This window comes from Hippoglossus stenolepis, chromosome 8, assembly GCF_022539355.2.
Source record: "Hippoglossus stenolepis isolate QCI-W04-F060 chromosome 8, HSTE1.2, whole genome shotgun sequence".
Taxonomy (NCBI): Eukaryota; Metazoa; Chordata; class Actinopteri; order Pleuronectiformes; family Pleuronectidae; genus Hippoglossus; species Hippoglossus stenolepis.
The window spans coordinates 19,296,904-19,310,093 of record NC_061490.1 but is presented as its reverse complement, the minus strand read 5'-3'; the positions used below and the strand labels follow the sequence as shown (position 1 = coordinate 19,310,093).

Here is a 13,190-nt window from a genome sequence, read left to right as displayed (position 1 = left end):
TTCTTCATACCAGCGAGGTGTCAACAGTAAGTTATTAGCTTCATGTGCAGTGGTCTACCCATCATACATTTACACTGGAATTATGCTTTTCCAATGTATCTTGCTGACTAGGATCCTAATATCCTTACTAGTATCCAATAACGGCTCGATTCTTGCCATTATTGCAGCGCAGTGTGACGGGTACTGATATTGTTTGTGACACCTCTAAAGTTACTACATTGACAACTTATAATGAAATGCAATATGAGAGTAGTTGTAATTGCTTTTTAAAAAATGTTTTATCTCACTTCAAATTGAAATGTGAGGATTTTACAGCAGAGCCAGAGAGTCTTAAAATTCTGAAATACAACTATATAAATATTTCCTCAGTCTTTGACACCTTGTGTGATTTGGAAAAACATCTGTTTGTGTTTGTGTGTAGGTGACGCCGCATGGCTCGGACCCTCCCACCCAGTCAAAGAGAGAAGAAGACGTAAAGGGAGGGAGGAAAGGAGAATCAGTCCCAGAAAAGATACATTTGGTCTGGGTGAGGTGACGAGAACAATGTCATCCTGACAAACACTCTGTCAATGAAGAAATGAACGAATCCTCCTTCAGCCTCAGTTGGAATAGTTTTTTGTGTCATGTTTATCTGTAAATGAGAGTGTGTGTGTGTGTGCGGCGTGTGTGTGTGTGTGTGTGTGTGTGTGTGCGGCTGTGTGTGTGTGTGTGTGTGTGTGTGTGTGTGTGTGTGTGTGTGTGTGTGCGTGTGTGTGTGTGTGTGCGTGTGTGTGTGTGTGTGTGTGTGTGTGTGTGTGTGTGTGTGTGTGTGTGTGTGTGTGTGTGTGTGTGTGTGTGTGTGGTGTGTGTGTGTGTGTGTGTGTGTGCGTGTGTGTGTGTGTGTGTGTGTGTGCGTGTGTTTGTGTGTGTACCACTGACAGAAACCTTGTCCACTGAGGCCTCCTGCTGTTTAATAATCTCACTGCCATTATCTCCACAGTAGGTTCGGCACCGATTCATAAATATAGTCACACAATCCTCTCGTTTTCATAATTAAAGTATTTTCAGAGCCACAATCCAATAATAAAAACTAATGAAAGGCTTGATATTTGAAAATGTAATTATCTGAACAAAAAAAAGGGAGCAATCAAGAGTCAACATGTGAAACATTAGAAATATGCTACCTCATCTTTTAAACTTTAAAACTATGGTGTTCTTATTATTTATGTAAGTACCTAAAGGTCGAAATCAATCTAAAAAATGTTTATGGTACTAAAACCAAACAAATAAACCTGTAACTGACACATACTTGAGCTTCTATGTGGTTTCATTTTTTTTCCCTTCTTACTTTGAAATGAAAATATGAACAGAAATGACGGTGAACACATACCAAATGGTTTTATTGTGTTTTTTTATGTTTCGGCACATGTGTGCTGAGTCTGGATTTGTGAGGGGGAAACGTCAGAGGAGACAAGTCACGAGAGAAAGAGAAGGAAAAGAAAAGAAAATGGAAGAAGCGAGGACAGAAAACGTTCTTTCTTCAGGGGTTGGCGCAGCGTGTTTTCAATCCAGGAGTGGAACTCGCACAACTTGACGTAGACGCCGGGGTAGTTAGGATTGGCACATCCCCGACCCCATGACACCAGGCCGTAGACTTCTCCAAGACACACCAGAGGGCTGCCGGAGTCACCCTGACAAACGGTGGAGATACACAATGATGAATTCTCCTGCACATACAGAGATTTGAGTCCAGAACAACTTTGGTGAAACTCACGTTGCACACATCTCTGCCTCCATCCATGTACCCGGCGCACACCATCCTGGGTGAGATCATTCCAGGATAGGACTTGTCACATTGCACGTCATCAATTATGGGCACGTTCAAACACTGCAGCAGGGTGGGCATGTAAGGCGCTACATTTGACAGGATACGCATTAGTCAACAAATCACACACAAAAACCAGTTCACTACTTGAGTAAATGTTCTTAATTACTTTCCACTACAGCGAATTTGAGCCGTTGACGGAATCAATCTCTTAAAAGCAACACAGACGACATTATTTGTCAGTCAGATTGTATTTTAGGATTAAAATCACAATTAGAAACGAACCGTCTCCATCCAAGGCAGTGTTCCCCCAGCCAGACACAGAGCAGGGGGTCCCCCCCACTGGACAGCTTGTGGGCAGTGGGATGGGTGCGACTGCCTCGGTCACCTCCACAGGATGGTAGAGCTTGATCAGCATGATGTCATAATCCAGAGTCTGGTAGTCATAACTGCACATGGAGAGAAATGCATAAAAAGGATCATTAAGTCATGCAGAATGCAAAAGAAAAGGCCGGGTGGTTAAGTTCTTCACTCACTTAGGATGCCAGATGATGGTGTCAGTCTTCATGAGCTGCTCCGTGCCCTCAAACACTCTCAGGTTATGTTCTCCCAGCATGACCTGCATGGCGTAGGGACTGAAACAAGAGGTCAAATATGTGGGAGCCCGAAAACGCTTCTGTGCATAATGTATCTTCTAATTCTACATCAATTTAATTTCCTCTTTTGCTAATACTATTCTGCACGTGTGCTCCTGAACTGATAAATCATTCATTTTCCACCTACGAATGTTTTTGGTTGTACCTCAGAGGGAAAAAAGCAGAAAGAAAAACCAAGCAAAACGAGCCGTGAATTTGAAAAAAAGAACGTATATGTCATGATATGTGATAGGATTCTCCAGCCGTGAATGCTTACTTGTACCAACAGTGGGCAACAGACAGCACCCACTGCTTGTTGATGAGCACCCCACCGCAGAAGTGGTAGCCATAGTTGAGGGAGGCCATGAAAGGACGGGAGTGAGCAGCACACTCGTGTCCGCCAACGATGCGTCCATCCTCACGGGGAACTGCCACTGTAACACACACACACACACAGACAGACACACACAGACACACACAGACACACACACAATGGATGAAACCAACAGCGATATGACAAAGATTCATGTTTCAAAGTCATTATCCACAACTTACCATCATATTTTTAAAATATTTGACATGAGTATAGAAATATGCAGCTGTGCATGTGTGTGTGTGTGTGTTTATTTGCGTGCATGCGTCTTGGTGAATGTGTGTATTTGTGTTACCAGCAGCCCCGACCATCAGCAGCAGCGCCAGCAGTCTCATGGTGTCTGGTGAATGATCAGAAGACACTCGGACACACCCCGGCTCACATTTATATCCCATCAGCCCCAACGCACTCAACCTTACCCACTCAACCTTACCCACTCCACCCCCCGCCACCTCCCTCTTTCCGTCGACCACATCTGTGTCCTGACACTCTCCTGTTCTTATCGCCTGGCACCGGGCATCTCACCAGATCTGCTCTCTTATCAAGCTCCTGTATGTTCTTGTTTGCCCAATTCCACCTCCTGGCAGCTCACCCCCTGCGGTTGTGTCACCTGTGCCCCTCATTTACGAATGTGGCAGAAGGTCTCTCCGATATCACGATACCTGCCACTGCTCTCTTGGTTGCTTGATATAGAACAAGATTCGTAAGCGTGCTGTTAGTTGGCTCAGCTTTTGGCTGCCCTTGAACATGGGCAGGTGATAAGGGAGGTGAGAAAGAGCTCATCTGGTGTCTCAGAGGCAGGAAAATAACAAGCTGTTTTTTGCTTTTCTCCCGTCACATAGAAGTTACACGACTTTAGAGCTCCTAATACATGCAGTATAATTCGTTCTGCTGTACACACTGAATCACTGGTTGCAACAGTTAACAAAAAAATTAAAAAATTGGCCTTAAGTCTGTCAGAAATAAATACAAGATATTGATTTAAATATGGGATGCTGAAGAAAAAACGTCGTTAGATAATTTAAATAAGAGGAATAATACAGAGTGCCTGGTGACATCCCTGACCTGCATTTACATTTACTGCATGGGTCATTATCTCTGATCATTAAAGATCCTCTATGTATTTTTAATTCATGGGGCACGTGTACAATTACCTCTTCAAAGCATATTATATGATTCCAGTGATTTTCTTACAATTAGGAGCCTCTCTTGTTCCATTGTATATACAGAGTCACATTTATTAAGGGGACAAATGGCAAAAATCTCAAGGCCAAAAACATTTGAGATGTTGCTCATACATCAGCAGGATTAACTTGGCACATAAAAAGACGAGGTTATTTCACGGGGGCAGGAGAGAAAAGAGATTTGAAGGTGGGTGGGAGGAATTGGGTGGAGGAATAAAGGTGAGGGGAGTTTAAAGGAGGGGGGGGGGGCATGGAAAGTCACAGATGGGTTAAAGTATAAATGCAGTGAGAAACAGATGATTCACGTCCAGTCTGGTTCGTAGGAAGGCTCGAGGCAGCCACAAGATGATTGGTCTGATTGTTCTCACGCTCCTGGGAGCTGCAGGTAAAGCTCAGCTGAAGGTTTTAGAATAAAAAATGAATTTGAAATCTGTCAAACATGAAGTGTTTTACATTTTCTTTACACCACAGCTGCAGCCCCTATGGACGACAAGATCGTAGGCGGCTACGAGTGCACCCAACACTCCCAACCCTGGCAGGTGTCTCTCAATATCGGCTACCATTACTGTGGCGGCTCCCTCATCAACGACCGCTGGATCGCCTCCGCTGCGCACTGCTGGCAAAAGTTTGTGTCCCACTCATGTGTTCATGCTGTTCTCACGACAATTTCAAGTTCTCAACATTTGCTGTCTATTTCAGCCCCTACTCCCAGATTGCAGTCTTGGGGGACCACCACATCTGGATGAACGAGGGCACGGAGCAGTACATGTCGGTGGACGCCATCTATTGGCACGAGAACTACGACTACACCACCCTGGACTATGACATCATGCTGATGAGGTTGGCTCAGCCCGTCACCGTGAACGAATACGTCAGGCCCGTCGCCCTGCCCAAAGCCTGCCCCGCGGCCGGGGACATGTGCACGGTGTCCGGATGGGGCAACATCTACACTGATCAAGGTGAGCTGAAAACAGTTTGCTCATGATAATAATATTTATTCATCTGTGATTCTTACACACGAAACAGAAATGTAACAAATTATTACACACAGGGCTTCAATTAAAAATAATTATAGAAAAAGCTGTTTCTGCACTAAACACATCTCTAGAACCATTTTAAAAAAAAACTATACAATACCTATTGAAAAGTTGTCCACTACCAGTTGTCAGTCAGTGCACGTCCATGTGTTTTGGGGGGCGTAGCTTTGACAAGAGCGAGGATGGGAGGGGGTGGGATGTATCGGTTGCACTGTGGCCTGCTCTTGCTCTTCCAGGATTACCAACCCTAGCTTTAAGGGTAAAATGGCAAATGGTAAGAATTACTGATTAAACTATTCTCCAACATTTGTCTTTCTTTTTCTGCTCTTACCTGCAGTGTTCAACCCATTCTACCTCCAGTGTGTGAACGTCCCCATTATGTCCCACATGGACTGTGAAGGCTCCTACCCCGGCAAGATCACCGACCGCATGGTGTGCGCTGGATACCTGGAGGGAGGCAAAGATGCTTGTCAGGTATTTTTCACGCAATTACACAGCACATTAAATGAGGCTGTGGATGTGTAGAGTAAAAAACAATTGAGCATGCTGATGTGATGATGGGAGAAATAACCTCCATTTCCTCCCTCCCCCCTGCTCAGGGGGACTCCGGTGGTCCTCTGGTGTGTAATGGCGAGCTGCATGGTATCGTCTCTTGGGGCCAAGGCTGCGCTCAGCCCAACTTCCCGGGCGTTTACACCAAAGTCTGCTCTCTGTTGCCCTGGATCAACAACATTCTCACCACATACAGCTAGACTGTGATCTGCCATCAAGGAACGGCATGGGAGAGGGGAACCAGTGAGAGAGAGAGAGAGTGAAGGAGACAGGAGGTGGTGGTGGGTGGTGTCAGAGGGGAGAGCAGCTGAGAGAAGAAACAGAGAGAGAGAGAGATATGTGTTCCGTCAGGCACAGTCAATAAAATCTTCCATTTTATGATGCATCACTGTGTTTATTTCTGTTGACAATAATGTTACTACTTTTAATACACATGCTCCCAGGCAATTATATAACTGTCTAAGATATTTCTGACTTCTCCATTTCAAATCAGTGGTAAGACTGTAAAAATAAATACACACCACAGTCAGATAATAAGAGCATATGTCCATCTGTCCATCCATTATCTAGAACACATGGAGCTGGAGCCAATCCCAGCTGACATTGGTCGAGATGTATGTCAGACAAACACCTACAGTCAATTTAGAGTCGGTTCTTGGACTCAGAGAGGGATGGTGTGCTATGGGAATCATTCTGTATTGTTCCTAAAACGTTGGTGCTCAAAAGAAGGAGAGTAAAAGAACAGTATTATGTGAAGAAATGATGCAGTACAAGCTCAAAGTCTGTCACATGTTTGACCGAGCGCCTGACAGTGTCATTCAGACCAAAACACAAACACACACGGGCTGTCACATGGTGCCGTCACACTGTCACACATACTGTGCGGCTCAAACACACTGCAATAACCTTTACTTCTCAACAAGGAAACAAATGTCATGCTCGCCCCGACTGCTTTGTTTTCTTGTCCAGCTGAAGCTGTTGGTTGAAAATCAGCCATCGGTTACATTCAAATCACTGCACATATCTTTCCTGACACTTTCAGAGACAGTCTGAAATCAGCCACTGGACAGAACATCTCCCTCTTTGCTAAACACCTGCAGCTCTGTCCAGTTATACGGCCTCTGCCTCTTCATCATCATCATCATCATCATCATCATCATCATCATCATCATCATCATCATCATCATCATCATCATCATCATCATCATCATCATCATCATCACTGAGACGTGATGACACAGAAAGAGATGATGATGAAATGCAATGCGACAGCTCGACAGATTCGTAGATGAAAGGCAAAATGGAAAATTTAAAGTCCCCTTATAAAGGTGATTTTTGCATATGCATTAATCATGAATTTATTCATAATTCAAATGCAGGGAAATGAAATTGAATTATTAATTTCCAGCAACCGCAGCAGATGTCCATCTTGTAACGAGACCTCTGCTGTATCATACAGAGATAAACCTGCAGAAGGTCCACAGGAACTTCAAGCTACATGACAAGTTTAACCATTTAATTACCAGTAAAGACGGTTAAACAATAAAAAATCTGTGAAATAAGTTATTAATTCCTGCTGGAGGAATTAGTCTCTGCATTGGCTCACTAGTTAAATCAAGAGCAACAGAGGAGAGACGTGCAACAGTTTGTCTTTTTGTGTTCTTATGTGGTGTCGAACCAAGGGAAAACAATATTCAGTAAACAAGGGGTACTCTAAAGAACTCAACATCAATGCACAATTTTGGGATTAAACAAAGAAACAGGAGTAACCATAACAAATATGAATACCTTACTTAAATAATGTATGAGATGCAAAGTCAGGAAACATCAGAAGCAGGTGAACATGTTGCTGCAAACAAAGGGAGACACTAAACAGGCCCCGCCCTCCTGGGACTGGACAGGAAGTACGTTTTTTAGCAAGTAGCATTTAATGGAGGCATCAAATCACAATATTATATTTTAGATCGATTGTTGATTCATAAAAAATATATTTTGACTTCAGGTTTGCAACCTTGCTGGATAGAAGAATAAAACACTTAGTTTACAATAGTTATTTTATAAACGGAAAGGGTTGACACCACTTTTATATTTTCCTCTTTGTCATCATTTATTCCAGGTTATTGGCTAACAGTTTTAGCTGTTTAACTGTTTCTGGGTTTGGTTTTTATTTGTTATATTTACTTTGCTGTCGAGTTTTGTGATGTTTGTCTATAATTTTTGAGAAATATAATGTGAGGAGACTTAAAAACATGAGGTCATATATTTCCTGTACTTTGCTAATGATATTAAGTCTTTATTTTATTTTTTTCAAATGAACCAGACATTCATCTCTACTTCAGTGTGTTTGACTCTGAATTGCAATGATTTACAATACACTTTTAACAAGGATGTGTTCAACAACTACCATTCAAGAATTTCCTCTGTGAAATTATTGCACAAAACAAGACTCAATATTCTGCTTTGAATGATTTTATTTGTCAAAGTGTCCAGTGCAAAAGAAGGAGCATGAACAGCAAATGATGTTGAGCTGCTCGACTGAACTTTGCTTCAATCACTTAGTAGCTGGCCATGGTGCTTGTCAGCCAGTTGCTGAAGATGCAGACCTGAAGAAGAAGAAGAATCAGAGTTAGATCAGCTCATCAGTGTCTCACTGTGGATTAAATATCTTTCTCTTTGGAAAGTTACCTTGGCGTAGACACCAGGATTTCCCCTCTCAGCACATCCGTAGCCCCAGGACACAACACCCTGCAGCTCACCGTTGCACACGACGGGGCCACCGGAGTCACCCTGACACAAGCGGAAGATTAAGAAGATTCAATTTAATATGTAATTCCAAGTATACATATAGTCGTTCTGCCTGACCATTAAATTTCATACCTGGCAAGAGTCCTTTCCTCCCTCCAGGTATCCAGCGCAGAACATGGCATCGGTGATCATGCCAGGGTAGGAGTTATTACAGTCGCTGAAAGACAGGATGGGGAGATCCAGGCACTGCAGCTTGTCGCCGTTAGCAGCTGGAGAACAAGACAGATTTAGAGGGAGTTGCGCTGCAGACATTGAGAGAACAATGCAGGAGTTATTACTCACTGGAGCTCATGGTGTTGCCCCATCCAGAGACTGTGCACATGGTGCCAGCGGGGGCACAGCTGGTGGGCAGAGCCACAGGCTGCACGTACTGGTTGAAGACGGCGGGCTTGCTCAGCTTGATGAGCATGACGTCGTTGTCGATGTTGTAGGAGCTGTAGTTGGGGTGGCGGAAGACACGGGCGGAGCTGATGTACTGCTCGGTTCCCTCATTGACCCTGATGTGGTGCTCGCCCATACGCACCTCCACGCGGCTGCACAGGAGAGAGAGGGTTGTTTTGTACGTAACTTTCATGATGCTGTTTAAACACAATGATTCCTGCATGAAAAAACGTTGTCTTCATAGCATCAAGGAGAAACTTACGACTTGTAGCAGTGAGCAGCAGACACAACCCAGTTCTCGTTGACCAGGGAGCCTCCACAGAAGTGGTAGCCAGAGTTCAGAGACACCTGATGGGCCTGGGAATGAGGCGTGCACTCATACCCTCCGACGATCTTGTCGTCCTCCAAGGCAACTGAAAACACATGTTGGGCAACGTAGACCTGTTAACTTCTGTTCTTACTATAAGAAGAAGAATTAGCTTCTGTTAGAAAGCAAGTCAATTGGACACTTACAAGCAGCTCCGATGAGCAGAACGAAGACCAGAGACCTCATGGTTGCTGTGTGATCGAGTTGATGACAGGACTTCACCAAGATCCTGGGTTTATATCCACAGGCAGGTGAGCTGCCCTGCTCTCTGGCAATCCTCATTGGTCGGTGAGGAACCAATCCCTGCAGTGGGATGTTGGGGGTCAAGTGAATGATTTCCAGAATTACTTAGAAATGAAACACTGCATCAAAAAAGTAAGAATATCTTTCTTGTCAGCAAATTGATGTCGTTCTAATCCTTAACCATGCAGTAGTTCAATTCTTCATGTATGTGTTGCATGATATCAAAAAAGAATCGCCGTATGATATATGTCATCTAAACAATGTGTTAGTTTGAGCCTGTTTTTGGTTGTGTTATCACAATTTGTTTTTTTACTGTCATAGCACCATTAAATATTCTCTAATACTATGTGACTTTCTTTTTTTGGACCAGATGTGATGTGTTTCATTCACTCGTCAGTCAGAGCTTATTTATTCTCTTAGAGATTAAATTTAGAGATCGATTACATTTTAACAGCAACGTTGACAAAGTGATTGATCTTTTCACTACGCTGGACATAAAGCACCTGACACCACTTTTTAACCAATACAGACGTTTTTATTTATGTATTCAACATATAACATAATGAATAAACAGCATGGAGATGCTCTTACACTTGTTTTTCAGGGATATTCATTTCATGTCCATGTTGAGTATTGTCATTAAATTATTCTTCTGAGTTGGCAGAAATCACTTCTCTGGTACATAAGCCCATATTTAAACATCCATTGAAATACAGATATAATAATAACAGTATTGACTGAACATATTTTATGGTTTAACCCTGAGACATAACTTAAATGAGAGATATAGAAGTAAAATTTATAACAATGAGATAAGCACATAAAAGAAAAGAAAAGACCCGTTTCACCCTGTCTCTCCATTGTCATATGTTGGGTGGGGGGGGGGCTTCAACCAAGAAACTGTTATAATTTGAGAGCAGAGTTCTTAATACAGAAATCAAGTCCCTGTCCGTCACAACATCAGGGAGTCTCCCTAATATATAAAGTTCAGGATCTGATACAAAGTAAATACCCCAAATCAGTTTGATCTCTTTTTGAACATTCTTCCAGAAATCCAGGAGCTTTGGGCCGTCCCAGGATATATAAAGTCTCCAACCGACCCACAGCCCCTTATAGAGACGTTTTCATGATTAACATCCATACGTTCACCTGAAACTTGACAGGAAGTAAGTTTTTAAAAAAGTAGCATTTAATATAGGCATCACATCAGATTATTATATTTGAGATAAATTGTTAATTCTTGAAAAATATATTTTGGATCCAGGTTTGCAACATCAACTGTTCTGAGAGGCACTAAGTTTACAACAGTTGTTTTATAAACGTCAGGGTTTGTAACACTTCTTTTATATCTTCATCTTTTGCATCAGTTGTTCCAGTTTATTGGCTTATTACAAAACATTTTAAAGTATAAAACTGTTTCTGGGTTTGGTTTTTATTTGTTATGTTAACTTTGCTGTTGAGTTACGTGATGTTTGTCAATAATTCTTGAAAAATATAATGTGAGGAGACTTAAAAACATGAGGTCATACATTTCCTGTACTTTGCTAATGATATTAAGTCTTTAGTTTTTTTTTTCAAATGAACCAGACATTCATCTCTAACTTCAGTGTGTTTGACTCTGAATTGCAATGATTTATAATACATTTCCATCAAGGATGTCATCAACAACTATTTTCTGAAGAACATTTAAGAATTTCCTCTGTAAAATTATTGCACAAAACAAGACTCAATATTTAGTTTTGAATGATTTTATTTGTCAAAGTGTCCAGTGCAAAAGAAGGAGCATGAACAGCAAATGATGTTGAGCTGCTCGACTGAACTTTGCTTCAATCACTTAGTAGCTGGCCATGGTGCTCGTCAGCCAGTTGTTGAAGATGCAGACCTGAAGAAGAAGAAGAAGAATCAGAGTTAGATCAGCTCATCAGTGTCTCACTGTGGATTAAATATCTTTCTCTTTGGAAAGTTACCTTGGCGTAGACACCAGGATTTCCCCTCTCAGCACATCCGTAGCCCCAGGACACAACACCCTGCAGCTCACCGTTGCACACGACGGGGCCACCGGAGTCACCCTGACACAAGCGGAAGATTAAGAAGATTCAATTTAATATGTAATTCCAAGTATACATATAGTCGTTCTGCCTGACCATTAAATTTCATACCTGGCAAGAGTCCTTTCCTCCCTCCAGGTATCCAGCGCAGAACATGGCATCGGTGATCATGCCAGGGTAGGAGTTATTACAGTCGCTGAAAGACAGGATGGGGAGATCCAGGCACTGCAGCTTGTCGCGGTTAGCGGCTGGTGAACAAGACAGATTTAGAGGGAGTTGCGCTGCAGACATTGAGAGAACAATGCAGGAGTTATTACTCACTGGAGCTCATGGTGTTGCCCCATCCAGAGACTGTGCACATGGTGCCAGCGGGGGCACAGCTGGTGGGCAGAGCCACAGGCTGCACGTACTGGTTGAAGACGGCGGGCTTGCTCAGCTTGATGAGCATGACGTCGTTGTCGATGTTGTAGGAGCTGTAGTTGGGGTGGCGGAAGACACGGGCGGAGCTGATGTACTGCTCGGTTCCCTCATTGACCCTGATGTGGTGCTCGCCCATACGCACCTCCACGCGGCTGCAGAGGAGAGAGAGGGTTGTTTTGTACGTAACTTTCATGATGCTGTTTAAACACAATGATTCCTGCATGAAAAAACATTGTCTTCATAGCATCAAGGAGAAACTTACGACTTGTAGCAGTGAGCAGCAGACACAACCCAGTTCTCGTTGACCAGGGAGCCTCCACAGAAGTGGTAGCCAGAGTTCAGAGACACCTGATGGGCCTGGGAATGAGGCGTGCACTCATACCCTCCGACGATCTTGTCGTCCTCCAAGGCAACTGAAAACACATGTTGGGCAACGTAGACCTGTTAACTTCTGTTCTTACTATAAGAAGAAGAATTAGCTTCTGTTAGAAAGCAAGTCAATTGGACACTTACAAGCAGCTCCGATGAGCAGAACGAAGACCAGAGACCTCATGGTTGCTGTGTGATCGAGTTGATGACAGGACTTCACCAAGATCCTGGGTTTATATCCACAGGCAGGTGAGCTGCCCTGCTCTCTGGCAATCCTCATTGGTCGGTGAGGAGCCAATCCCGGCTGCGGGATGTTGGGGGTCAAGTGAATGATTTCCAGAATTACTTAGAAATGAAACACCACATCAAAAAAGTAAGAATATCTTTCTTGTCAGCAAATTGATGTCGTTCTAATCCTTAACCATGCAGTAGTTCAATTTTTCATGTATGTGTTGCATGATATCAAAAAAGAATCGCCGTATGATATATGTCATCTAAACAATGTGTTAGTTTGAGCCTGTTTTTGGTTGTGTTATCACAATTTGTTTTTTTACTGTCATAGCACCATTAAATATTCTCTAATACTATGTGACTTTCTTTTTTTGGACCAGATGTGATGTGTTTCATTCACTCGTCAGTCAGAGCTTATTCATTCTCTTAGACATTAAATTTAGAGATCGATTACATTTTAACAGCAACGTTGACAAAGTGATTGATCTTTTCACTACGCTGGACATAAAGCACCTGACACCACTTTTTAACCAATACAGACGTTTTTATTTATTTATTCAACATATAACATAATGAATAAACAGCATGGAGATGCTCTTACACTTGTTTTTCAGGGATATTCATTTCATGTCCATGTTGAGTATTGTCATTAAATTATTCTTCTGAGTTGGCAGAAATCACTTCTCTGGTACATAAGCCCATATTTAAACATCCATTGAAATACAGATATAATAATAACAG

General features: G+C 42.7%; 4 protein-coding genes across 4 annotated transcripts; 1 reads left to right on the top strand and 3 right to left on the bottom strand.

The window, feature by feature from the left end:
* Positions 1 to 1,243: 1,243 nt before the first annotated feature.
* On the bottom strand, positions 1,244 to 3,183 carry LOC118114338 (trypsin). Its single transcript, XM_035164741.2, is given in 9 exon segments — positions 1,244 to 1,251; positions 1,511 to 1,670; positions 1,754 to 1,893; positions 2,090 to 2,194; positions 2,197 to 2,230; positions 2,232 to 2,253; positions 2,341 to 2,439; positions 2,717 to 2,873; positions 3,108 to 3,183. Coding segments are annotated over 9 exon segments (765 nt in total). The 5' UTR covers positions 3,148 to 3,183.
* Positions 3,184 to 4,277: 1,094 nt separating this feature from the next.
* On the top strand, positions 4,278 to 5,963 carry LOC118114310 (trypsin-2). Its single transcript, XM_035164689.2, is given in 6 exon segments — positions 4,278 to 4,316; positions 4,318 to 4,381; positions 4,468 to 4,621; positions 4,696 to 4,955; positions 5,371 to 5,507; positions 5,633 to 5,963. Coding segments are annotated over 6 exon segments (792 nt in total). The 5' UTR covers positions 4,278 to 4,292; the 3' UTR covers positions 5,786 to 5,963.
* Positions 5,964 to 8,038: 2,075 nt separating this feature from the next.
* On the bottom strand, positions 8,039 to 9,336 carry LOC118114293 (trypsin-1). Its single transcript, XM_035164662.1, has 6 exons — positions 9,285 to 9,336; positions 9,034 to 9,184; positions 8,673 to 8,923; positions 8,463 to 8,599; positions 8,271 to 8,372; positions 8,039 to 8,188 (listed from the first exon to the last, which is right to left on the bottom strand). The coding sequence occupies exons 1-6, from the start codon at positions 9,322 to 9,324 to the stop codon at positions 8,141 to 8,143; spliced, it is 729 nt and encodes a 242-aa protein (XP_035020553.1). The 5' UTR covers positions 9,325 to 9,336; the 3' UTR covers positions 8,039 to 8,140.
* Positions 9,337 to 11,113: 1,777 nt separating this feature from the next.
* LOC118114295 (trypsin-1) lies at positions 11,114 to 12,414 on the bottom strand. The gene is made up of 6 exons (XM_035164665.2): positions 12,363 to 12,414; positions 12,112 to 12,262; positions 11,751 to 12,001; positions 11,541 to 11,677; positions 11,349 to 11,450; positions 11,114 to 11,263 (listed from the first exon to the last, which is right to left on the bottom strand). Exons 1-6 carry the CDS (start codon positions 12,400 to 12,402, stop codon positions 11,216 to 11,218), a joined length of 729 nt encoding a protein of 242 aa, XP_035020556.1. The 5' UTR covers positions 12,403 to 12,414; the 3' UTR covers positions 11,114 to 11,215.
* Positions 12,415 to 13,190: the final 776 nt, after the last annotated feature.